General features: G+C 51.9%; 10 protein-coding genes across 10 annotated transcripts; 5 read left to right on the forward strand and 5 right to left on the reverse strand.

Moving 5' to 3' along the window:
* Window positions 1-1677: 1677 nt before the first annotated feature.
* PFLUO_LOCUS235 (uncharacterized protein) lies at window positions 1678-2781 on the forward strand (the record flags this gene model as incomplete). Its single annotated transcript, XM_073779489.1, has 1 exon — window positions 1678-2781. The coding sequence occupies one exon, from the start codon at window positions 1678-1680 to the stop codon at window positions 2779-2781; it is 1104 nt and encodes a 367-aa protein (XP_073634333.1).
* Window positions 2782-2924: 143 nt separating this feature from the next.
* PFLUO_LOCUS236 (uncharacterized protein) lies at window positions 2925-5670 on the reverse strand (the record flags this gene model as incomplete). The annotated part of the gene is made up of 3 exons (XM_073779500.1): window positions 2925-3154; window positions 3234-4509; window positions 4570-5670. 3 exons carry the CDS (start codon window positions 5668-5670, stop codon window positions 2925-2927), a joined length of 2607 nt encoding a protein of 868 aa, XP_073634334.1.
* A 403-nt stretch (window positions 5671-6073) lies between these two features.
* PFLUO_LOCUS237 (uncharacterized protein) lies at window positions 6074-7763 on the reverse strand (the record flags this gene model as incomplete). Its single annotated transcript, XM_073779511.1, has 4 exons — window positions 6074-6210; window positions 6271-7515; window positions 7567-7654; window positions 7734-7763. 4 exons carry the CDS (start codon window positions 7761-7763, stop codon window positions 6074-6076), a joined length of 1500 nt encoding a protein of 499 aa, XP_073634335.1.
* A 1113-nt stretch (window positions 7764-8876) lies between these two features.
* Window positions 8877-10063, forward strand: PFLUO_LOCUS238 (uncharacterized protein; the record flags this gene model as incomplete). The annotated part of the gene is made up of 3 exons (XM_073779522.1): window positions 8877-9232; window positions 9287-9716; window positions 9767-10063. 3 exons carry the CDS (start codon window positions 8877-8879, stop codon window positions 10061-10063), a joined length of 1083 nt encoding a protein of 360 aa, XP_073634336.1.
* Window positions 10064-10453: 390 nt separating this feature from the next.
* PFLUO_LOCUS239 (uncharacterized protein) lies at window positions 10454-11695 on the forward strand (the record flags this gene model as incomplete). The annotated part of the gene is made up of 3 exons (XM_073779533.1): window positions 10454-10709; window positions 10767-11257; window positions 11348-11695. The coding sequence occupies 3 exons, from the start codon at window positions 10454-10456 to the stop codon at window positions 11693-11695; spliced, it is 1095 nt and encodes a 364-aa protein (XP_073634337.1).
* A 418-nt stretch (window positions 11696-12113) lies between these two features.
* On the forward strand, window positions 12114-14373 carry PFLUO_LOCUS240 (uncharacterized protein; the record flags this gene model as incomplete). The annotated part of the gene is made up of 3 exons (XM_073779544.1): window positions 12114-12171; window positions 12230-12702; window positions 12763-14373. 3 exons carry the CDS (start codon window positions 12114-12116, stop codon window positions 14371-14373), a joined length of 2142 nt encoding a protein of 713 aa, XP_073634338.1.
* Window positions 14374-14734: 361 nt separating this feature from the next.
* On the forward strand, window positions 14735-16255 carry PFLUO_LOCUS241 (uncharacterized protein; the record flags this gene model as incomplete). Its single annotated transcript, XM_073779556.1, has 1 exon — window positions 14735-16255. One exon carries the CDS (start codon window positions 14735-14737, stop codon window positions 16253-16255), a length of 1521 nt encoding a protein of 506 aa, XP_073634339.1.
* Window positions 16256-16608: 353 nt separating this feature from the next.
* Window positions 16609-18065, reverse strand: PFLUO_LOCUS242 (uncharacterized protein; the record flags this gene model as incomplete). Its single annotated transcript, XM_073779567.1, has 4 exons — window positions 16609-16930; window positions 16984-17587; window positions 17643-17935; window positions 17989-18065. 4 exons carry the CDS (start codon window positions 18063-18065, stop codon window positions 16609-16611), a joined length of 1296 nt encoding a protein of 431 aa, XP_073634340.1.
* Window positions 18066-18970: 905 nt separating this feature from the next.
* Window positions 18971-20567, reverse strand: PFLUO_LOCUS243 (glycosylphosphatidylinositol anchor biosynthesis; the record flags this gene model as incomplete). Its single annotated transcript, XM_073779578.1, has 2 exons — window positions 18971-20154; window positions 20207-20567. 2 exons carry the CDS (start codon window positions 20565-20567, stop codon window positions 18971-18973), a joined length of 1545 nt encoding a protein of 514 aa, XP_073634341.1.
* Window positions 20568-21121: 554 nt separating this feature from the next.
* On the reverse strand, window positions 21122-22834 carry PFLUO_LOCUS244 (uncharacterized protein; the record flags this gene model as incomplete). Its single annotated transcript, XM_073779589.1, has 1 exon — window positions 21122-22834. The coding sequence occupies one exon, from the start codon at window positions 22832-22834 to the stop codon at window positions 21122-21124; it is 1713 nt and encodes a 570-aa protein (XP_073634342.1).
* Between the last annotated feature and the right edge of the window lie 115 nt (window positions 22835-22949).

A 22949-nucleotide genomic window follows, 5' to 3' on the forward strand; every position in this document is an offset into this window, starting at 1 on the left:
CGCCGTCGGCATTCCACACAGGCTTTCGCAACAATCGAACGACGTCGATTAGATGGATCTCTTGTCGAATCGATTCCAATAAAGGTATTGAACATTTTGTTCCTTCTGCCATGGAGCCGAAGGCTGCGCGATCGTTTGCCATTTAAGTGGCTTTGTGGCTTATTTTTTCCCAATTATGTGACGATATAGAGTAGATAATCCAGTCTGGGGCCCCGCATGCAAGGCCAGGCGAACCAAGCGAAGTTTTTGCACGGAAACACTAGCTCGGGCGACGCATTGACCACGGAACCCCAAGGCTATCGAACTCGGTGACCACTATTGGTTAGTATGTCCTCATGCCCCAGTCGGAGGGACCGTGGCGCAGGGTAAGTCTTACTTAGTATGGAGAAGTCAACCCTGGACTTGCTAATGCAACCTTTTCATGCCAGCATGGCTAGAAACAAGTTACTGGGCACCGAACTAGTTACTGGTGCTGACATGAGTTATTATCTGTGCCGAGGTGATGCCCCGCGTGTGCTGCTAGGAAGGATTTCAGACATCGTCTCCCCGTCTCTGTTTAACAGACTGGGCTGCGCCAGACGTGAAATGCTAAAGACACGGCTGACAAATAAACATGAACAGTCGGCAGTCGTTCGGGTTGTTGATGAAGCGAGAACCGAGAAGCATCTGTGGGGTTTATTGGCCCCGAAGATATCGACCCACTGATCGACATTATGGATGCTTTATTGAACGAATCGCTTGGCTTCGCTGCTCTTCCCCGCTGTTAATTAACCCGGATATTGCGGTGATATCGGGCAGATGTCGGGGCCCATGGCACCCCTCACTATTAGACTAAGATTAATGCGCCTAGAAGAAAATATTAGTGAAACGATATAGTAATATGCCCTATCCTGCGTCTGACCGCTGCGTAAAAGTTGGCAATGACATAATATCTTTACTCACCGTGAACCGAATTCGAACAATCCATAAAGCCTAGCAATCAGCCTCGAGGAGACTGAATACGGTATAGATGAGCAGGCACCTGCAGGGACTATGTTATTGGTGCCATGGATTCCCCTCCACTGATCAGTTATGAACTCCTTTTGTTAACAGTACCTCGACGATACTAGCCACTTTTCATGGTAATATTTGCGGATTGATTTATCCTGACAGACACTAATTTCGAAGAAAAAAAAACTGCGGCAAAATAGCAAAATATGCACCATCATTTCCAAAACCATCATACTGTTTGCTAAGTTCCTGACACGTGAAATTTTTCGCATTGGCAGTATGGCGGCCATTTGAATAAAGCCATCCCCGTTCCTACTCAAGTAATACAGCAGGTACGAAGTCGACCATATATATTAATGGTAGGGATGAGATGGTGAGTGGCGAAGTCTGATGCGCGACCATGTGGCGAAGTCTGATGCGCGACCATGTGGCGAAGTCTGATGCGCGACCATGATCCCTTTAATCAAACTTCAAACAACTGCCATTGGTCCCACATTTCTTCACGGCTGCTGCATGGAGCTGTGGCGCGCGGGATAGATTTAACGCCTGTGCCAGTCAACGTTTCATTGCAGGAAGGCATAGATGTGATAAGAAAGCCAAGCGCCGCTGAAGATATTGTTACTGCCATCAATCTTGTTTCGAATTCATCCGAAACGTCACCTCTTGACTATGCATATCACATGTTTCATGGCTCTGGCCTCGACAGCCGTTGCGACGGTAGCAACAATCAAAAAGCACGATGTCAGTAACCCGACCGTCAAGTCCGCCCAAGTTATCGGCCTTTTGGCCGATCCCACTCTAAATCGTGACTCCTGCGGCTCAGCCCAATTCGGCGATCGTGCGCTGTGGGCATGCCGAGACTCGCAGCACTATGATTCAAGCGGCATCCCAGATTTGCCTTTGTTCACAAGCTCCGCCTCTTGGACCGATCTGGTTTCAGGCGGTGGCACAAATCTCACCATGTACGGGGACAACAACGACATGTCCTTCTACCCTCTTGTGCCCGGCAACTGTGATAGCAATCAGGCCGGGACTTGCTCGGATGGTACCCGGTACCCGCTCTGGGCAAACAGTCCACCACTTGTGACAAGCTCTGAGTCCAGTAGCACGACTATTGGTTATACATGGATCGATAACAGTCACATCTCTGGCTTGACGGACCTCATCACCGACCCATCCATTACTCTTTATCGAGTTTCTTATACATCCGGTGACAGCGGCCTCCCGCAAGCGGAGATAGTGAACTCGGCCTTCTGGGCTGAGAATGAGATACCCTACGGGAACTACGGTGGTGTTGTACAAGATGGCACAGCTTATATCTGGGGCAAAGGCTCCAACGGGGATGTCGCGTTAGCCCGTGTTCCATCGGACAGTGTGGAAGATAAGTCGCAGTATGAGTTCTATGTGAATGGAGGCTGGACAACTGAGCAGCCAGCACTGGGCGACGACTCCGCTACTATAGCCAATGTCAGTGCAGGCGGACAGGGCACATACTATTACTCCGAGCCCTGGCAGTCTTATGTCTGGATTGGACAGGCAAGCGAGTCTGTCTCGGCAGATTTCTACATTACTACAGCCCCTGCACCTGAAGGCCCTTGGATTGAACCTGTGAACTTCTATTCGGGGGTCAACGGGAACTACTCCTTAGGTGCTTATACTCTGCAGGCCAACCCGGCTCTTTCGCCAGCGGACGACAATAGCATCTACCTGACCTATACCAAGACTGATAGTGTTGGAGATAATGTGGCGTTGTACACTACTCCTTTGATTCTTATCGAATGGGAGGACTAAGCGTGGACAGGTCTTGAAAGGATGAGCACGTAGTTATGTCTATCGTTTATGACGGGGTAGCTAGCTAACTAGCACAACTGAGCCCGTATAATGCAACGGTATTGCCTATCGTGTCTATCGTGGACGAGCAAATTGCTAATATCTTAATATCGTTCAATCAGCCACAGTCGGCGCTGGTCCTCCGGCATTGAATTTAAGCGTTCTGTCTCGGTGCGCTTGACAATCAAGTAACTCTGTACAAGTTTTGGACTAATAAGCCCTTGTAGGGCTTCATCGATTTCGAGAGCCGCGAGACTCTGAGAAATGCTTTTTGGGAGAGGTGTTGTAATTCCAATGGCAGTGCGTTGTGAAGGAGAGAGAGTGGACGGGTCAACTGGAAGATAATTTTGTCAGCGGGACTTTTTTCAAGGGCAGATTTCGTCTTGAAAGCGGCAAAGCAAGGGCAGGCATACCGGTACAATCCTGTATCGTCAGAGGCATGTCAACCTTCAACCCCAAATACCCACCAGCCAAAACAGCAGCAACAGCCAGGTATGGATTTGCTAGCCCGTCCAGCGATTTGAATTCCCAGTGTCCCGGGCCGATCTTGCGAACAGGAGTCTCGCGATTTTGAAAACCCCAGGCAATCCACTCAGAGCCTGCCCAGAAACCCGATTTCACGCGCTCGTAGCTTGCATTCTGAGCAAGCGTAAAGGCTACCACGGCTGAATAGTGGCTGAGGATGCCGGCGAGGAAGGCATCTTGGCGCGTCGGAGGATGGATAGAGAGATGTACGTGGGCGGCACTAGCGGCACTACCAGGAATTGGCCGCGGATGCAGCGTAGCTCGCAGACCATGCCGGTCTGCGACAGCTACAACAACTTGCCTAGCGGCGAAGAGAGCATCAACGGCTTTGAGGGGGCTGGCGGGAGGAAGGACGAATTCGAACTGGCCGGGCGCTGATTCGGCGTGGAATTGCTGTAACTCAATGCCCATCGATGCCAACGTGCGCACAACTTCTTCAAGGAGCGGGACCATTCGCCGCGTTTCGGAAGTCATTTGTGACCAAGAGTGGTTGGTTGTTGCTGGCCGGTACGCTGTCGTTCTGCCGGTGGCCTCGTCAGTGGGTGCGACAAGCTGCAAGAATACTACTTCAATCTCAAAGCCACAAAGAATGTCAATTTGATGCTCCACATATAGCTTATTGACGATATTCTGCAACGTGGTCCGCGGACATTCGTCCATTGGGTCGTTGGTTTCTGAGCGCCAGAAGGTCATGACTGTCGCGCTTGGTGCTGCCGGAGACACCATAGCCCCGTTGGGATACAGACTGTCGAGATCGGGCTCCAAGTAGAACTGCCCGGTGGTTGATCCTTCTGTTGTGACAAAGTCATCCTGTAACATCCGAAATACTGCTAGCGAGATACCGACTCGCCGCTGTGATTGGGCGATCCGAGCAAACTCGCGGATTGGAAACATTCGCACGCGCACTGTTGCTGTGTAGTCGATCCATTGCATCCAGATGTACTCAACGTCTGGGTGGGCGAGCAGGAATTGATCGAATTTGTTGGAAACAGATGATAACTTGGGTTCTTTTGCCAGTGATAACTGGGATACATTGCCGGGAGCGTACTGGGGTGTTTGCTTCAGTCCGTAAAGACGGTTGGAGTTGTTGAAGAGAATGTCGGCAGCGGCCCTCATGGCCTGAGAAACAGTGTAATCCCTGTTCTGGACATAGTCCACAAGAACCTGCAAAAGCAGAAATATGAGCATCCATCCGTAAAAAATCAGCAAACTTTTGCGACCTACTGTCTCCAGGGCCTGGCGGAACTGCCGGTTAGCCAGCCAAAATGTTTCTGGGTGGAAATGGCCATCTGTGCTCCAAAGAAGACGGCTCGTTGGTGTAATCTCCAGGCTTTCGCGCAAAATCCTCTCTTGTGCCTCGCGACTAACCATGGGAAAGACCTCGCCCAGATCAAGGTACACATTGGGATATACGCAGGCCAGATAACCTGCTTCCCGCGTGTAGGGATACGCGGAGTGCAGTAGCACAATATCAGCATCAGAATATTGTGCAATAAGCGGTTGCAAGCATGCCGGATTGGATTTGAGAAGGTTGATGTCATTATCTCCCAAGCCCGTGTGGAATTGCAATGGCTTAACAACGCCGCTTCTTTTGCGGAAGGTGATAGCCTTCAACGTCTGCTGAACTAGCCAGTCATTCAGTGGCTTATCCTCGACCCGATACCCTGACTTGGTAGTACCCGAATCAAGAGTGCGAATCAGCGAGGCAGCCAGTGTGGCATCATCGGAAGAATAAGGGTCGACATCCAGACCTGTCCGATAGCAAACGACAGACTTGAAACCAACGACGGCGGCGTCCTCCATTGCCTCAGACAAAGCATTTTGGAACTGCGAACGAAAAATACTCCAGACAGTTTCGCCTGGCTTGCGCTCACCACTTCCAAGTTGGCGGAGAAGAGAAGCCGCCACGGCTTCGATGCGGACGATACGTTTTGTTTTTGAGACAGTAAAACGATCGTGCCAGTCGAAGGTCTCAACGTCCTCGTCGGTTAAGAGATCGTCCAGTAAGAGCATGTGCGTTCCTTGTAAGCAACGGCGGACCAATGCGTCATAGTCCTGCTCTATCGACTGGTCCCTGGCCGACAGGATGTCGGCCCAGCCTTCACAGGGACTGCCATAGAGCTCGGCCAGCTGGCTTGTTGCCCGAGTTAGTGGCAGCGATGTATGAGCATTTTGCAAAGCCCGACCGTGAGCCTCGGACGTAATAGCTTCGAGAGGATAGCTGTCATAGTCTGTGGCTGATTCGCGGTCTAAAATATTGTGGGCGTGGTTGTCGATGAGCGGATGGAACTGCACTAGATGTCGCAGGAAGGCTAGGGAGGCCATTATTGTTGTGTAAGGATGGAGTAAGAGGCAAGAACAGAAGATCTATGGGTCTAAGCGAGCTTCCCGAACCAGCTTTGGTCCACTGATAAATTGACAACCTCTGATAGGAGACTTCGGTAGCCGGCTCTAGAGGCTAGAGGATCTGCCTCGTCTTAGTCCCGGCCTCGTATTTTCCACTCGGAAACAATCCTTCCTGAATTAAAAATATTAATAAAATTTACGTTGGACGAATGATCTTCAGACCTGTCCGTGCGTCGTTAATCATACCGGACGCGGAAATGTCCGCGAGTTCCACTGTTCTTGTTCGGTAGAGCTCCGCTGTCCAGGCTTTCCTACATGAACAACAAATTTGAATTGATGTGACCGGAAAGACTTGTATATCAGCTGGAAAATAATAGAATCCTTAATACTGGCCCTCGATCGTCAAGGTGCCCGTTTTGGTAACCAAATACTCGTTAACAGCCACGTCCTTGCCACTCTCCTTCCCGTATCCAGACTCCTTTATACCGCCGAAGGGCGACTCGGCGGCCGATTGGTTCCCTACACGGATCTTGTCAGTTTTTGTTTCTTTCGCCCCCTTAAGCCTTCGTAGGAACCTACCTGTGTTCATCCCAATCATTCCGGCCTCCAGGTTCTCCAGCAGTCGCCACATGCGATCGATGTTCTTCGTGAAGGCATAGCTGGCCAGTCCCATGCTGGTATCATTGGCCAACTTAACCGCCTGCTCTTCAGTCTCAAACCGATACAGCGCTGCGATGGGCGCAAATGATTCCTCCTGCGAGATGAGCATATCGTCTGTCATTCCAGACAGAATGGTCGGTTCGAAGAAATATCCCGAGCTCGAAGTCAACGGCTTGCCCCCCAGCAAAACGTCTGCTCCACGTCGGCGAGCGTCCTCGACATGAGCATTGGCCTTCTCGATACTGCGTGGCGTGGTCAACGGGCCCATTGTTGTGTCCGCCTTGGCGCCATGGCCGACTACCAGGGCCGCGGTCTTCTCCTTGAGCAGCGCGGCGAACTTCTCATAGATGCCGGCTTGGACATACACCCGATTTGCAGTGATACAGGCCTGCCCGGCATGACGCCACTTAAGAGCCATGAGTTGGTCGATCGCTTGGTCGAGGTTGGCATCGTCGAACACCAGGAAAGGACAGTTCCCTCCGAGTTCAAGTGTCAATTTCTTCAGACCCTGCGCACAGTGGGAGGCGACCAGCTTGCCGACGCGCGTAGACCCGGTGAAGGTGACCTTTTTGACCAGTGGGTGCTTGCACAAGGCCTCGCTCAGTGGTGGGGTGTTGTCCAGATCGGTCGTGATCACATTAAACACTCCGGATGGAATGCCCGCACGCTTTGCCAATTCTGCCAGCACCAGTGCCGAAATAGGCGTCTCCGGGCTCGGCTTGACCACCATAGTGCAACCTGCCGCTATAGCCGCGCCGACCTTGCGTAGTACCATTGCCACGGGGAAATTCCACGGCACCAGTGCGGCAGCCACTCCGATCGGCTGCTTGACAGTGAAGATCCTCCGATTCGGAGCAGCCGGCACCGACACGCTGCCTTGAATACGCTCAGCTTCGCCCGCAAACCACCATAGGAATCCTATCGAATAGTCCATCTCCCCATACGCCTCAGCCAGCGGCTTGCCGGTCTCGTGCGTAACGATTTGCGCAATGTCATCGCGCGCCGCGAGGGTCAGATCATGCCATTTCATCAACCACTTGGCACGCTGGCGCGGGTTGGCCTTGCGGAACTGCTCAAAGGCTGTGTGCGCTGTTTCCACAGCGGTATCCACGTCCTCTGCTGTGTTATTTGGGCAGCTTGCCCATGCCTTATCTGTGCCAGGATCTGTAGGCTGCGTTAGATTTCAGTTCTTGTTCTACACTTTGCAGTTCATACCAAGCACCTCGAAGCGCTGCCCACTCTTCGCTTGCACCCATTGATTCCCGACAAAGGAGTCGAAATGGAGCAGACTGGGATCGGCGAGCTGGTTGGAATGAGCATCAGCGGCCGAAATGATAATCGGACATCTGGCCGAATTATTGCCCCGCAGTTCACTGACGTACCTTGAACGGCAACTGATATTGGGTCGTCATGATGAAGATGTGGTGGAATGGAGAGGAGGAAACCCTGCCTAGGTGGGGTTTTTATATTCAAGAGGGGAACCGTGGTTCAACGTCACCTCGGTAGATCATCAATGTCGTGTTGCTAAGCAGCCGATTCGGCTACTCCGCATTCATATAACCAACACTATCCATAATCGCTGTTTTCTATCACGCAATTATCTGTCTTGTCTGCACCAACATATTATAGAAGTGGAGAATATAGCAACTCTCGGGATTGTGGCCGAGAGGGAGTTCGACTGAACCTGGTTGGCAGAAACGATTGATGTCCATCTGGCACTGGAAAGCAGGCATAGGTCTGTGACGACGTTATCTCAGTTCCTTTTGTATTTGATTTATCTCTACATGGAGATCATTATTCTGATTCTCTGGGTTGTTCGGATTGTTGCTCTTTTCACTGTTGTGGTGTACCTTAATTCGCTAGCGGGCCCCCGTTGTTACTTGCCAGGCGGCTCCTAACTCTAGATAATTAAATATTGTTGGGTCCTAGCAACACCACTGATGCGAAAGCAGGACCAAAACGCATATAATCAGGCTCATAGCACCTGGTTCAATGATCATGTATTTGATAATTATCTATCGAATCTCATATTCGCTAGCTGGGTCGAAGCTTACCTGAAGCAATTTAATAAGCGACAGAATTATCAGACAGCGACTACAGATCGTCTATGATGCCGGTTCAGATACTACTACTGTACGGAGCACAGCCTTTGATTTAATATCAATCGCCTCTGCTTCTGAAACCCCGTAGTTTCGGCTTGTTTAAGATTTATCTACTACGTGTTTCAATTACAAGTCCAAAACACAAAAATAGCCACAAGGGAAAGGCTGCAAAAGAAATTACCATAAAGGGGGTAGTCTGGACTCCGTAAATAGTGGATAGGCAATCCTGCGAGCCTTAGGTCTCGAAACCGTGTTGGGGGCGATTTGGCTCAATCCTCAACCTGTAACAACACGACACTGTGTGGTTACTTGATCGCCAGAGATCGGCCACTTTGGCCCGTGGTATATAATTACCCCGGGGGCCCGAATGGATTCTCAGCATTCGTCCCTCCTACCCGGATTTCTTCCTTTTTTCCAAACGACATGCATATCCCCACAATCCTTTCTAGCCTGGGTTTCTTTGCCTCCATCAGTTTCGCCACCTATACGCTGGAAGACGACTATGGGAATACGAACTCATTCTTTGACAAATTCGACTTTTGGAGTCAGCCCGACCCAAGTTCTGGCTTCGTCAAGTATCTAGACCAGCGAAGCGCCCGGTCTACTGGCTTGATCTCTGCGAATGGCGGCTCCGTCTATATCGGCGTTGACAACTCGTCGACCACTACGACGGGTCGCCCTAGCGTGCGTATTACGAGCAAGAAAAGGTACACCAAGGGCCTATTCATCCTAGACCTCGCGCATATGCCCGCTAGCACTTGCGGCTCATGGCCTGCCTTGTAAGTTGAGTCAAGGATTAACAGATGCAAAAACACTGGTTGAACGATATATAGTTGGCTCTTAGGCTCGGGCCGTGATCCTATCAATGGCGAGATCGATGTTATCGAAGGCGTTGATCGGTCGCATTCCAATGGGATTTCCCTGCACGCCACGCGTACCTGCACAATCAACAACTCTAGCTTCACTGGGGATCTTATTGCTAGCAATTGCTACGATCATGCCAAGGGTCAGTCCGTCGATCAGGGCTGCGGCATCTCCATCCCGGATAAACGGTCCTATGGCACAGGGTTTAACGAGATCGGAGGTGGTGTCTACGCCACGGAGTGGACTTCTGAGGGTATTAACATCTGGTTCTTCGGTCGTGACATCGGTATTCCCTCTGATATCACTAGAGGTAGACCGGACCCGTCTACATGGGGTCTTCCTGCTGCTCGGTTTGCCGGTGACTGTGACTTTGACGCACACTTCAACAACATGACGATGGTCAGTGCCCTCCTTCCCACGCCATAGAACTCCCATACTAAACGAAGCAGATTTTCAACATTGACTTCTGCGCCTCATGGGCTGCCGGAGTCTTTAAGCGAGACGCTGTGTGCTCCCAATTGGCGGATACTTGCCGAGACTACGTCGGTCAGAACCCAAGGGCCTTCGGACAGACCTACTGGAGCATCAATGCTCTCAAGGTCTACAAAGATAGTGCCGACCAGGATAGCGATGACGCCAATTGTGACGATCCAGCAGCCTGCGACCCGAGCCTGCACTCTGCTAAGCACTTCCCGTCGTACGCCATGCGCGCCAGGGCCCGCCGCGACCGAAACTACTTGGAGTAGATTTTCTTTTATTCAACAAGTGATGGATGAGATCTAAGGTCCCCATCCTATCTTGTCTTTTGTTCAATTCTCTGCTTCTCTTAAGAAAGAGGTTCGAGGTTTGGTCTGCCTATGGCCATCTTTTCCTGGATTGGGAGTTTATGTATAGAGGTAACTGTCCGGTTTAGATCGATGGGTCTTGACGCTTATTTGTAGATAGCCACCCCATTCGTTGCATTTGAAATCGACGGCGCGAAGCATCTGTTATTTGCGGTCATATTGTACATTGTAGCCAGTAAATAATTTATCGGTTCTTCCCTCGGCGGATTCCCCACACGAGTGGGGGGAATCGGGGTTGGTCCGATTGATGATACCTCGTCAACCCCTCGACTTCCTTTAACTTCCTCAACCATGTCTCCATCTGCCCATAATAGCTTCTACAGCATTGCGTCCATCCCCGCGGACGGTATCGGCCCCGAGGTCATCGCCGCCGGGATCGAAACCCTCCAGGCCCTCGCACAGACCCTGCAGACCTTCGAACTGCAGTTCCACCACTATGACTGGAGTTCCGAGACGTATCGGAAAACGGGCAAGTATATCCCCGACGGTGGCCTCGATGAACTGAAGAAACATGACGCAATCTTGTTCGGAGCGGTAGGAGCACCGGGTAAGTCCGCACCGAAGAAAGCACTCGAGAATTCCAGATACTAACTCCCGTCCCTAGATGTCCCCGACCATATCTCCCTCTGGGGTCTCCGACTGGCCATCTGCCAACCGCTCCAACAATACGCCAACGTGCGTCCTACGCGGATTCTCCGCGGTACCGAATCCCCGCTCCGACGCTGCGAGACGGGCGACCTGGATTGGGTGATCGTTCGCGAAAATAGTGAGGGCGAGTACGCCGGCCAGGGCGGACGATCCCACCGCGGGTTTCCGTGGGAGATCGCCACAGAGACAGCAATCTTCTCGCGGCATGGAGTGGAGCGGATCATGCGCTTTGCATTTGAGACGGCGCAGAAGCGACCGCGGAAGCATCTGACAGTCGTCTCGAAGAGCAATGCGCAGCGCAATGGGATGGTGCTCTGGGATGAGGTTGCGGTCGAGATTGCGCGCGAGTTTCCCGATGTGCAGGTGGATAAGATGCTGGTGGATGCGATGACGACGAGGATGGTGCTGAAACCTAAGTCGATTGATACGATTGTGGCGTCAAATTTGGTGCGTTCATCCCTACTCGCCAAGCGATACACTATATTCTTATTTTGTTTCTGAATGCTTCATTGGCCATCTGAACTAACCCTTCTCAAGCACGCGGATATCCTCTCCGATCTGGCCGCCGCCCTCGCCGGGTCTATTGGCATTGCACCCACCTCCAATCTGGACCCGACCCGCCAGCACCCCAGTATGTTCGAGCCGATTCATGGCTCTGCATTTGACATCACTGGCAAGGGAGTTGCCAATCCCGTGGCGACGTTCTGGACCGCGGCAGAGATGCTTGACTGGCTTGGAGAGAAGGACGCCGCCCGGCAGCTGATGCAATGCGTCGAGACCGTGTGTGAAAGTGGCACACTCACTCCGGATCTAGGAGGAATGGCGACTACGAAGGACGTGACGGCGGCGGTTGTGGCCGAGATTCGGAAATTGCCGAGGTCGTGACGTGAGGGGCCGACGATCAATTGATTTGATTGTACTTTATGGTAAAATCACGACCAGTTCTCTCAAGAAGCAACCCTGTGAGGAAAGCGGAACTCTCGTCTATAGATGCGAAATAAGCTACTCCGTCGGATCAAAGCGTACGCAATCGCCCGAAATCGGGAAATTGTTTCAGGCACAAGCTAGACCAAGCTTCATCATCACGTTTGGATATGGATTCTGGTTGGCAGAGAGCGAGAGATCGACGGACGATTATTGATCCCCCCCTCCTTCAGGTCGCAACGCTAGGTCTCCTGGCCAATGTGACTCTCGACAACAACTCGGATCATGGCCACTGTTACATGAGCTCTCTCCACCTCCGATAGTCGTCAAATAAATATGAAGTGGGCCGCCACGATCTAGTTTCCCATCGGCAAGAATCATGTCGCTCAATCGCTTTCTTCTCTGCACGGGCAGTGTCCTGGCCAGCGTGCTGGGAGGTACGATGCCTCCATAATGCTAGGGATATTGATTTTCTGACCAGTCGATCATTCACAGCTCATGCCAGCCTCAACACGGTCCCTACAATTCCTTTCATTGAGGCCGGAGGCAGTTACTCGCTGTCGCATCTGACGGACATTGTCGTCGATTCCCGGTATGCGGAGTCGGTCGACCACAATGGCGAGACCTGGATCCCCCCGACCCTCCAGCAGTTTGCCGCAACATTCCAGGCAGATATCCAGTCGGTCTTTGGGCTGGACGTGCCGTTGTCTCATGGCACAAAGCGCAAAGCCAATGCGATCTTTATTACTTTGACCAACCAAACGGGGTTCCATGATGCTGCTGGTCAATGGACATCCGAGGGATATGCCTTGACGGTGGATGATAAGGGAGTGGTTGTCGCCGGCGCTAGCCCCCTCGGTGCTTGGTGGGGAACACGATCGGTGATCCAGGCCGCGGTGGAAGGGAAGTCGACGCTGGCCAAGGGATCGGGGGTGGATGCGCCTGGTTGGGGCACTCGTGGTGTCATGGTGAGTTACCGGTGATTTCTGGTTTTTGGGTAACTGAGATCAACTCACTCGGTACATCAGCTCGATGCCGGTCGACACTACTATCCCCCGGATTTCCTGGTCGAAATGTGCTCGTACCTGTCGTTCTTCAAACAAAACACATTCCATGTACACCTCAGCGACAACATCGATAACAATGTCGAGTTATACTCGAGAGAGCGCAGCTTGCATGACACTTATGCCGCATTTCGCCTCTGGTCTGACGACCCGGCAGTCGCTGGCCTGAACAAGCGTGCCAACGAGTCCTACACTCGCGACGAATTTGACGACATCCAGACCCAGTGCGCGCAACGGGGTGTTACTATCATTCCTGAGATTGAGGCTCCGGGCCACGCTCTTGTGATCGTACAATGGAAACCCGAACTCGGCCTGGGGGACCTAAGCATGTTGAACATCAGCCATCCAGACACGATCCCAACCATGAAGACGATCTGGAAGACCTTCCTGCCGTGGTTCCACAGCAAGACGGTGCACATTGGCGCCGACGAATACAACAGCAGCCTGGTTTCGGACTACACGTATTTCGTGAACACGATGAACGACTACATCCGCACCGAGTCGTCGGGTAAAAAGGCCATGCGCATTTGGGGCACCTTCACACCCAAGGAGGGTTGTAACGTCTCGAAATCGGTGTCTTACCAACACTGGGACACTAGCGCTGACCGCCCCTACTGGGACTACATCCAGAACGGGTACAATGTGCTCAACTCGGACGATTACTTGTATCTCGTTGGTGGATGGTCGGGCTCGTTCCCGCAGGTGCTCAACCAGACTATGATCTTTGACGATCCTTACGGCAAGCCATACTCACCCCCGACATTTGACACGTCCCTTATTGGGGATAACCCGCCGAGAAACAATCCTCGTACACTCGGACATCTTGCCGCTCTGTGGAATGACTATGGCCCCAACTCAACCACCGTTCTACAGGCGTACTACTCGTGGCGCGATTCTCTACCCGCACTAGCTGACAAGCAATGGGGAGGCAACATCACCGCGACAGTGTATAGCAGTGTTTTCGATAAGTTGCACGCTGCAGTGCCAGGGCAGAATCTTGATCGGAGCATTCCTAGCAAGAACAAGACCATCCTGCACTACAGCTTTGAGGAGGAAAACGCGAAGACGGTGAAAGACCATTCAGGCAATGGTTACGACGGCACCGTCCACGGATGCAAGATCCGCAACGGCCAAGTCCACTTTGAAAACGGCTGCTATGTCGAAACACCACTGGGCAGCAAGGGACGAGATTATACGCTATCGTTTTACGTGAAGCCCACAAACAACATGCCGGGCACTTTATTTGCCGGCCCAGACTCCACCTTCGTCAACGGCAACGGCACCATCTCCAACACTACTCTGATCAGCGGCGGAAATCCCTATTCGCTCAACTATACTCTGCCACTGAATGCCTGGACTGGTGTGAATCTCATCGGCAAGGGTACCGACACGATCATGACTGTCGCGAATGCGGGCGACTCGTCTAAGACTATGGTGTTCAATACGAGGATCGGGGTTAACGGCCAGGGCTTTGTGTGGGCGCCTATTGCCGTTGAGGCGCCGTTGCATCGTATCGGAGAGGGATTTACCGGGTTGATGAAGGAGATCATCTTGACTGATGGTGCGCTGTACTAGAATCTAGGCAGGGACAGGGCTTCTGAGAACACAGTCCATTCACAAACACTTTGAAAGCCGGTTGTTATAGTTATACAGCCAGCCAGTCCGAATAGAATATGCTCGAGTCCAAATATACGGTACATTCTAGTAACCATCTCACAGAACCAGGCATTTTATATAAGCCATATTCTTCCTCAGTAGTTCTCCCAAGGACCTTCCACTAGACCGAGATAGAAGTGCTATAGTACAGGGCGGCAGCTGTCAACTGCCAGATTCCGCACGCCGACCCCACTCTCCAACTTCACTTGTTCAGCCTTGCGTTGGCAACTCTCGAAACAAGAGCAGTCGCGCCAGCACGACATGGGCGACTCTGGCCAACATGTTCTTGAAATTTCCCGTTGAAGTCCTGCTGATAATCCTCGAGCCCCTCAGTCGGACCGACCAGCTCAGCCTGGCGCGGTCCTGTCAACGGTTTTATGAACAGATCATTCCCATGTTCTATGTTTCAATCGAGACTCCATGCTATTGTGTAGATCTGCACAAGGCCCTGGTCAATACTCTTCTGCTCCATCCAGAGCGAATCGATTCCGTCCGCCATCTAAAAGTGGGCAAATTGAAGTTCGGCCGCAAGCCAGAGTCCTACATGCAGCACCGCCATGAGTACTATGAGTCTGCCGAGACCAAGAAAAGACTTGCGGATGCCGTCGGCAGATTGAGTCATCGAGATTGGGAGAAAACACAATGGCTCGAAGACCTGGAAGGTTGGTCCGATCTTAACGGTCACCAACATCGCGACGCCTGGCTAGCTGTTTTGCTGTATCTTGTGCCCAATATCCAAACGCTCGAACTATTCTGGGGCGGCACGGGTACCCGGTACTCGCATTGGGTGCTTCAGCGAGCAGCGCAACGCTCGAAACCTTTCGATTCGCAACCACCGTTCCCGTTTCTACACACGGCCTGCATCAAAGTGACCGCCGACACAGGCCAGTGCTTCTCGCTGGCGCGCCTGGCACCCTTTTTCCAATTTACCTCTATGCGTACATTCAGGGGCCAGCTGATGACCGACGGTCACCTTATAGACAACATGCTCCCGGTGAACAGCTCCCCGATCACGCACCTGGAAATAGAACAAAGCAGCAGCGAAACTGGGTTTATCGATCTAATCGCACCTTGCACAAATCTGAAAGTCTTTGAATATACAAGTCAAGACGAGTACTTGAACTGTAGTAATGACTATCGCCGATTATTTCGCCATTTCTGGCCAGAAGTCTTCATCAAAGCTGTGGAGAAGAAGAAGGATACGCTGGAGGTGTTGTCTTTGGCCCCCTTCCGACACAGTGAATATTTCTCCCACTCGTCAGCCCAGGACTGGATCGGTCCGCTGAATGGGTTCAAGGCTCTGAAACATCTACATATACACGCAGGATGTATTCTTGGAAACTCCACCAGCAGGCAGGATTATCAAAATGATCCTGTCAAGCAGCGCATTTCCCTCGACGACACTTTGCCTTCGTCACTAGAATGTCTCTGGGTGTATTGTGTGAGCCATTGGGCTAGTGACTTCCGCCAGGACAAGGATTTTGCTTGGGAGTTGATGATCAGCCAATTGACCAGTCTTGCGGAGACCACTTCTACCCGCTTTCCTTGTCTGAAAAAGATTAGTGTTGAGGGGGACTTCAAGAGGTCGGACCTTCCTGACAAGGACATAGATAAATGTCGTGCAATGCACCCGGATTGTTCGCATTTTATGCAACCAGAGATATTACAACTGACAGATAGCTTGCGCTCGGCGTGTATGGAAAAGGGTATTGCATTTCATATTCGGGATTGTGAGATCGAGGCTAGCTTAAAGGAGTTTGATGACCTTCTGATGTTTTCGAGGTTTGAGGAGGATGAGTAAATCGTCCTGGATAGATTGCGATGATAATTTGAACTTGTCCTGGTGACTTATATTCGCTGCAAACTCAGAGACTTACGGTGGTAGGTAAGGGAGAAGCGGTTGTTTCAAGCAGTGCTTTTCCAAACTTGGGCGTCTATAGGGTAAACTATTGCTTCTGATACACTGGATATCTACCACAATGTCTCGATGCCATGTTACATTCTTAAACCAGATACAGATACAGACACAACAAGCATTCACCACAATGCAATCAGAAGATATTTCAAGAATCAAGTAGCCCCCAGCAAACAACCGTGACTACTCCAGAAGCAACATCAAACAACACCACCTCACCAAGCCGTTGAACAGTGAGCTCAAGAATCACTATCCTGCTGGATACCCTGCTGCATGGCATCCAGATGCGCGAAACTGAGGGTATCCTCGCCGAGACTCCAGGCCATGACGCCGCCCAACTTCTTCGCGTCCACGATCTTCGTGTATTTCTCCGCGATCAGATCGGGGGTTTCCCAGGTCCAGAAGATGTTGACCTTGTCGTCATAGTAGTACTGACCGCCCTCCTTGTCGTCCGTCTTGCCATTTTTCTGGGCGCGGCGCCACGAGTCGGTGATCGAGATGCCCTTGCAGGTGCCGTAGTCGGAGAGACAGCCCGCCTGGCAGAAGTCGTCACCGGAACCACTGGGATGCATATTTAGCTTTGAATGATAGACCGCAATGGAGGAAAAACATACCAGTTGCCATACTGGCTGCAGCACTGTCCATCGGGGCACTTGCTGGACGAAGAGTAACCGCACTTGCCATCCGTGCTGGTTTTCAGGTCCTTGGGCGCCACTGACATAGTACTCTTCTCAAAAGTAAGCACGCCAGATTTTCCATTGTCACTGCCGTCGTCGTTCTCAAGCTTGACCATCTTGCAGCCAATAGGCTCCTTGTCACAGTCCGAATCCTTGTCAGTGGTGAACCACTTGGCATAGTAAGCGAAGCCCAGGTTGACCTTTTTCGGGTCAAGTCCAATATCCAGGTAGCTCTGGACAACATCCAGACATCCCTGGACGCTGCTGGCAAAGCCGGTGACGTTGTCACGGCGGTTAATCAGGTCGTAGCTCATAACGTTGACCATGTCGACTGAATCCCAGATCTTGGGGCCCTGCTCCTTGGTGAAGGCAATCATGTCGACCTTGCGGCCTGGCACGGCGACGGACAGCGTCTTGTTGCCAATCGCTTTCTTGACCGCAGCCAGGAACATGGGGTAAGTCTGGATCTCGTCTGTCTTCTTCGAGTTCGGAATTTGCTTGTAGTCCTGTCCATTACCGCCCGGGTACTCCCAGTCGATATCTGTGATGCCTTCTTAGCTTTTGTGATACATGGGAGATAGATCCGGTATTCTCACCAACGCCGTCAAAGCCATTGGAGTCCAGCACCGACGCCACGTTCTTCGCGAACTGCTCTCGCGACGCGTCGTCCTTGGCTCCCTGCGAGAAACCCTCGGTGTCGCCCCAGCCACCAATAGCAATCATCACCTTAGTGTCGGGACTGAAGCGCTTGCGCATAGTCTCAACCGGCTCAAAGGGCTGGAACGACGGCGCCGAGCCCTGGGTAAACAGCGTGGTTTTGGCAAAGGCCATAATGGCATGGTCGATGTCCTTTGTCTGGTTGGATCCTGGAAGATCAGCTGTATGGTATCTGCATGTTGTATTAGATGGTGTCTGGCAATTTAGTTATCGGAAAGGACATACTCGTCGATATACATGGCAAAACGTGCACCAGCCGCGCAGTGAGCGGCCAGCAGGCCGAGAGCAAGCTGCTTCAACATGGTGATACTCGATCACGCGACAATAAGGAGTGGATAAAAGAGAGGCGCGTCAACAAAGACGGTAACAAGCTAATATCAAAAAAGGGCAAAGACACTAGCGCCGAGGCTACGAATCGGACACGCGAAAAGGGACGGAGAGAAAAGAAGAGGAGGAAGAAGAAGAAGAAGAAAGAGAAGAACCAAGAGCTAAGAAGTCTAGCGAAGGAGTGAAATATAGCATTAACAAGATCAGCATGATCTCCGTTCTTCGCCCACGTCATACTCCCAAAGGGGCACAACGCACTGTCCGGCGGCCATGCCCGAGAGTGTGTATATAGGCGACAACTGGCTGAATTGCGGAGCATTGGCACAGAATCTGAACAAGTGTCGCTGTTCTTCTCATCCCTTCCATGCTATGGAGAATGCGCAAAGACAACCCGGGGTCGGGTGAAGCCCATGGCGGCAAGCCCTAAGCGGAGGGCGGGAATGTCATGGATGCGGTCATTAATTTCAACACCTCGATCTAGCCGCTCTGTAGGAAGACCATGGAAATTCTAAACGATGAGAGTCAGTCTCACGGGCCTCAATTTGGAGAGTGTGAAGCAGTCTAGGCCAGATATCACGCATGCCAGATCGGCGCTACAGACATTCCTGCTCAGTTCGCATTCCATTCTGCATCACTGGATGCCCCGTTCAATACGCATACGAACACTGCAATGGCAACGGAAATGCAGAGGCCGCCGCTAGGTATTCGAATCTCGGACGAGCCCGAAGTGTCTTTTCGGAAAAGCAGTATTTCATTATGTGATAAGTTCATCTTCGGCGGTACAAATGCTCTAGGGGTATAAGCAAATCAGAGACGAGAAACAACGCCAGGACTATGTATGACAGATAAGATGCGAAGAAAGAAGAAGTATGTCGAGAGCCTACTTCCAATGCCGCCGAATAATAGGCCGGGCAGGATCCCAGGGGCCAATGACCACATTCTTGTATTTCTGCAGGCTGATGAGCCACCAGCTACACCCGCCCATGGCCAATGCAGCCAGGATGCTCCCCAGCACTGAGCCGATGATGGCTGATGCCCATCCGCCGCTGAGCGTGACACCCACGGCACCTCCAGCAACAACCACCAAAGCGAAGGTCAAAAGAGCATGGCCCGTCCAGGACTTTTGACGCAATTGGCGGCGGAAGATGGGGAACAATCCAAAGACTTCCATGGAAAAAAGCATCAGGCTGAACACGTGGGTGGTGGTCGGAAGACGGGACGCGAGGACCGTGGACGCCATCACGGCGGCATTGGTAGAAAGAGAAGCCGGGAATTTGGTGGCGTCGGCGCCCTCCCCGCTTCCATAGTCGAAGGAGAAAATATTGGTGATTAAGAGCCAACAGCTCATTGCCCAGATGGAGTCGCTCGCAGTGGATTTTGTCAGCGATTTGAGGATCGGACTGAGTCCGAGCAGGGCAAAATAGATTAAAAAGGCCGATTTGACGGTGGAGAGACGCTGTCGATTGCGCGATTTGTGAGATGAGAAAAGTGATGATCGGCTGGCTTCTGGGAGTAATGAAGCTTCGGAACTCCCCAAGATGGTCGTTGGTGAGGCCGAGAGTGCTGTATTTTGCGTGGCTGCATCCCGCACTGCTTCAGAACTTCCGCCGAGATCTGTGCTTTGCCGCGATAGATGCTCCCGGGATTCATTGCCAGACATCGTCAGACCAAGCCCATGGATCGGACTAGTAGTAGAACCATTCGGCTGCGCATGATTGCCATGCGGGTTGGCAGCGCTGATCATCGAGCTCGAGCTGGAGCCATCGTCAACCCCCGCGGTGCCATCTGTAGCCTGTGGGGTTTCCTCGTGCTCTCTCCAGATCCAGTTGTCCCACAGTGTCCAGCCCATTGCAGTACCGACACTCCCCCAGCAAACGATCGAGACGGGGCTCACTCTATCTTGGACGATCCCGATGAAACAACAGACAAAGATGACGACGGAGCACACATGTTGCACAATCACGGTGGAATCGGCCACGAGAGGCCAGAAATCGTAAGGCCGGACCCGAGGGTTCCGCTGCAGGTGATCTAGAAAAGTTTCGGTGTCGGTGTAGTTATCCGGATCTATGGTCGACTGTCAGCATTCATCGATCAGGCACCAGCGGCAGTAACATACAAGATTGCTTGACCCAGAGAAGCTTTTTCCAGGCTCCCTTTCGTCTCCGACGCCCGCTCGTCCCTCGCAGTCTCCGAACATCCTTGTGATTTGGATTCGCACGTAGCAGTGCAGTCTCCGGCCGCAACGCCGCCATGCCAGTGGCCCTGACATCACCATTCAGGGCCCGGAAATTGTCCTCATAGTGCGCAGGTGCCGAGCGGATCCGGGAGATAGAATGCGCAAAGTACGCATCCTCGGGTGCCAGGCGATTGGGGTCGGGTAGGGTTCGTTCTGGTTCAGGAGCGTTCGAACGGTTCGGGTGAGTGTTGACAGGTATCGGCGGTGGGATAGGGGACAGCGAGGAAGGTGGTGAATTCATTGAGCTGACACGGCTATGGTCGCAACATCGTTGGACCAGTAAAGAAAGCGTCAGGCGTCCAACAGTCGATACCTAACGGGGTTGCTTGAACTGAATTGACATTCAAGACTCAAGAGGACGCGGCAATATGGGTGACTCAGCAGGTTAGGGTCATGTGATTATCAGCCGAGTATGTGCTGTGGAGAGGCTGTTGAACGACTTGAAATCCTTTGTTCGAATAGGTTCAGCAAGATATTTATATGATTACGTAGAAATGCTCCGCTGGACGATGTCTGGCTTGGAGGGAATGACTGCTCCCAGCTCGTACATTGATTCACCCCTAATATATATATCACCGGACTACATACAAAGGACTTTTGAAGGCAGCCTCACTACATTTTACATTTTTCTAATATTGTACAAGTTCCTTGAATATCTCACAAGCTATCCCCCAAAATTTGATGCTGTGACAGACATAGTGCGTAATGTCAACAATATCCCCAAATTTCCGCAAATCTTGTTCAACAGATCTTCAACAACTCCAATTCTTGCGGACACCAGCAACAGACACACATCTAAAACACCGGCTTGATATCAATGACGAGAATGCCACCCTCGCCAGAGAGCTGGTCAATGTCCTCGCATAAGATACGGAACTCATCTTGACATCCTTCCCCGACATACCGAATGCCCTCAACACCTGGAATCTGGCACGCAAGAGCCATAGAAGCAGCGTTGCTAGAGCTCCGGTAGAACTCACGTGCTTTTTGGAAAAAGATATCGACGTTCTCGCAATTCCCCACAGAGAAACAGCGCGCCATCTCAGATGTCTCTGATACGAGCTTGAATCGCGCTTTGGTAGCGGGGGAAGATGGTGTGGGGGTGGGGGCAAAAAGACGTCGTCGCACATTCCGACTGGTGAAATGGTCCGAGGATGCTTCACTGACTTCGCGCTTTGATGTCTGATCAGTCCAGAAAACTTGGTCTTTCGTTTTCTGCGGCGACTGACTCTCATCATGTTCAGAAGCTTGCGTGATAGGACTAGGCGTAGGTGCATGGAGCGCAGGTTCCAATAAGGTCAGGTGTGGGAGAAGACTCTTGCCGCTTGGGTGGTCAGCGGAGTCTGTAGGCGAAGAGTCCTTGTTCTTCTTCGGTGTGGTAATGGCTCGTAGAAGTAGAGGATTGTCCTGCGCGTAATCGAACATTTTTGGGTCAAACTGAATCTTTTCGTCATCGAGTATGGGGACCCTCACAGCGGACACCTCGTTGTCCCATTCTTGGGTGACGCCGAGCCACGCAAGAAGGTAATGACCTTTCGATTTCTTGTTGGTCATCCTGGGGCGAATACTGGTGGGAGCAACCAGCTCTCCAGGACCTTTCTCCGACACAAGAACCATGACGAAGTAAGGATTGGAAATTGCGTGGGTGATGACCTTGTAAATAGCAAGCCGCAGTTCGTCGCCATCCCGGTCAAAGATCATGAAATGGCCCAATCGTGATGCAGACCAGGACCTTGTGGCGCACGGAGGCAGCTTTTCAGGATATGCCTCGTGCCACTCCTTGAGAAGAGCGCGAAGGTCTGTGGGGAAGACATTCCCTGGACCAGAGACTCGTTGGAAATACAGGAAAGCACGGCTCGAAGCGGGTGGAACGTCCACGGGACGAGGTAATTTAAGCCCAGGACTGCCGAGAGGCTCAATAGGCGCGGAGGTCTCACTCGGCAGGGAGGATGGTTGTTTGGCATTCTCATCGAGTTCTGTTGTGTCAGAGAAGTTTGACAACGCCGAACTTCCACGAGGATGTGAATGAAGACACTTAGTAGGATCAGCGCCACCATTCATGGTGGAAACCGCGCTGTTCTTCACGACAGGAACATCTAGGATGCTAGTATCTTCATCAAGGCTGGTAATGTGCGAGGGTAGATCCGACAGTGGGGAGCGCTCGGTAAGAGGCAGAGGAAGAAGCCCAAAAAGTGTAGAGCAGTCGGTCGCGGTCACGATATTCTCCTCCACCACAGCCTCTTTATGGCTGGTTGAAGGTTCATCCAGCTCATCAACGTCCGAACCATCTGACACTAAGAAGCCCCGACGATGCAGGCGACGACGGGGACGACCGCGAGGAGTCTCGAGAAGCTCAGTCTCGGCATCGCTGATTACCACCACGGAGTCAGCGACGATTTGCGGGATGTTTGAAGTGGCAGACGGGTCCTCAGGAAGAGCCTCACGAGCAGCCGGTGCTGCAGGGACAATAAGCTCATTGTGAGTTGGGGAAACGGGGAGGTCAGCCATGGCTGCAAATTGAAACGAGATTTGTTTGAAAGAAGTGACCTCGATTGTTTCAGTTGAATGAAAAGAGAGAGAGAGGAAGTGGGAGGAGAAAGCGAACAGAAGACTAGAAACGAAG

This window comes from Penicillium psychrofluorescens (assembly GCF_964197705.1).
Source record: "Penicillium psychrofluorescens genome assembly, chromosome: 1".
Classification (NCBI taxonomy): Eukaryota; Fungi; Ascomycota; class Eurotiomycetes; order Eurotiales; family Aspergillaceae; genus Penicillium; species Penicillium psychrofluorescens.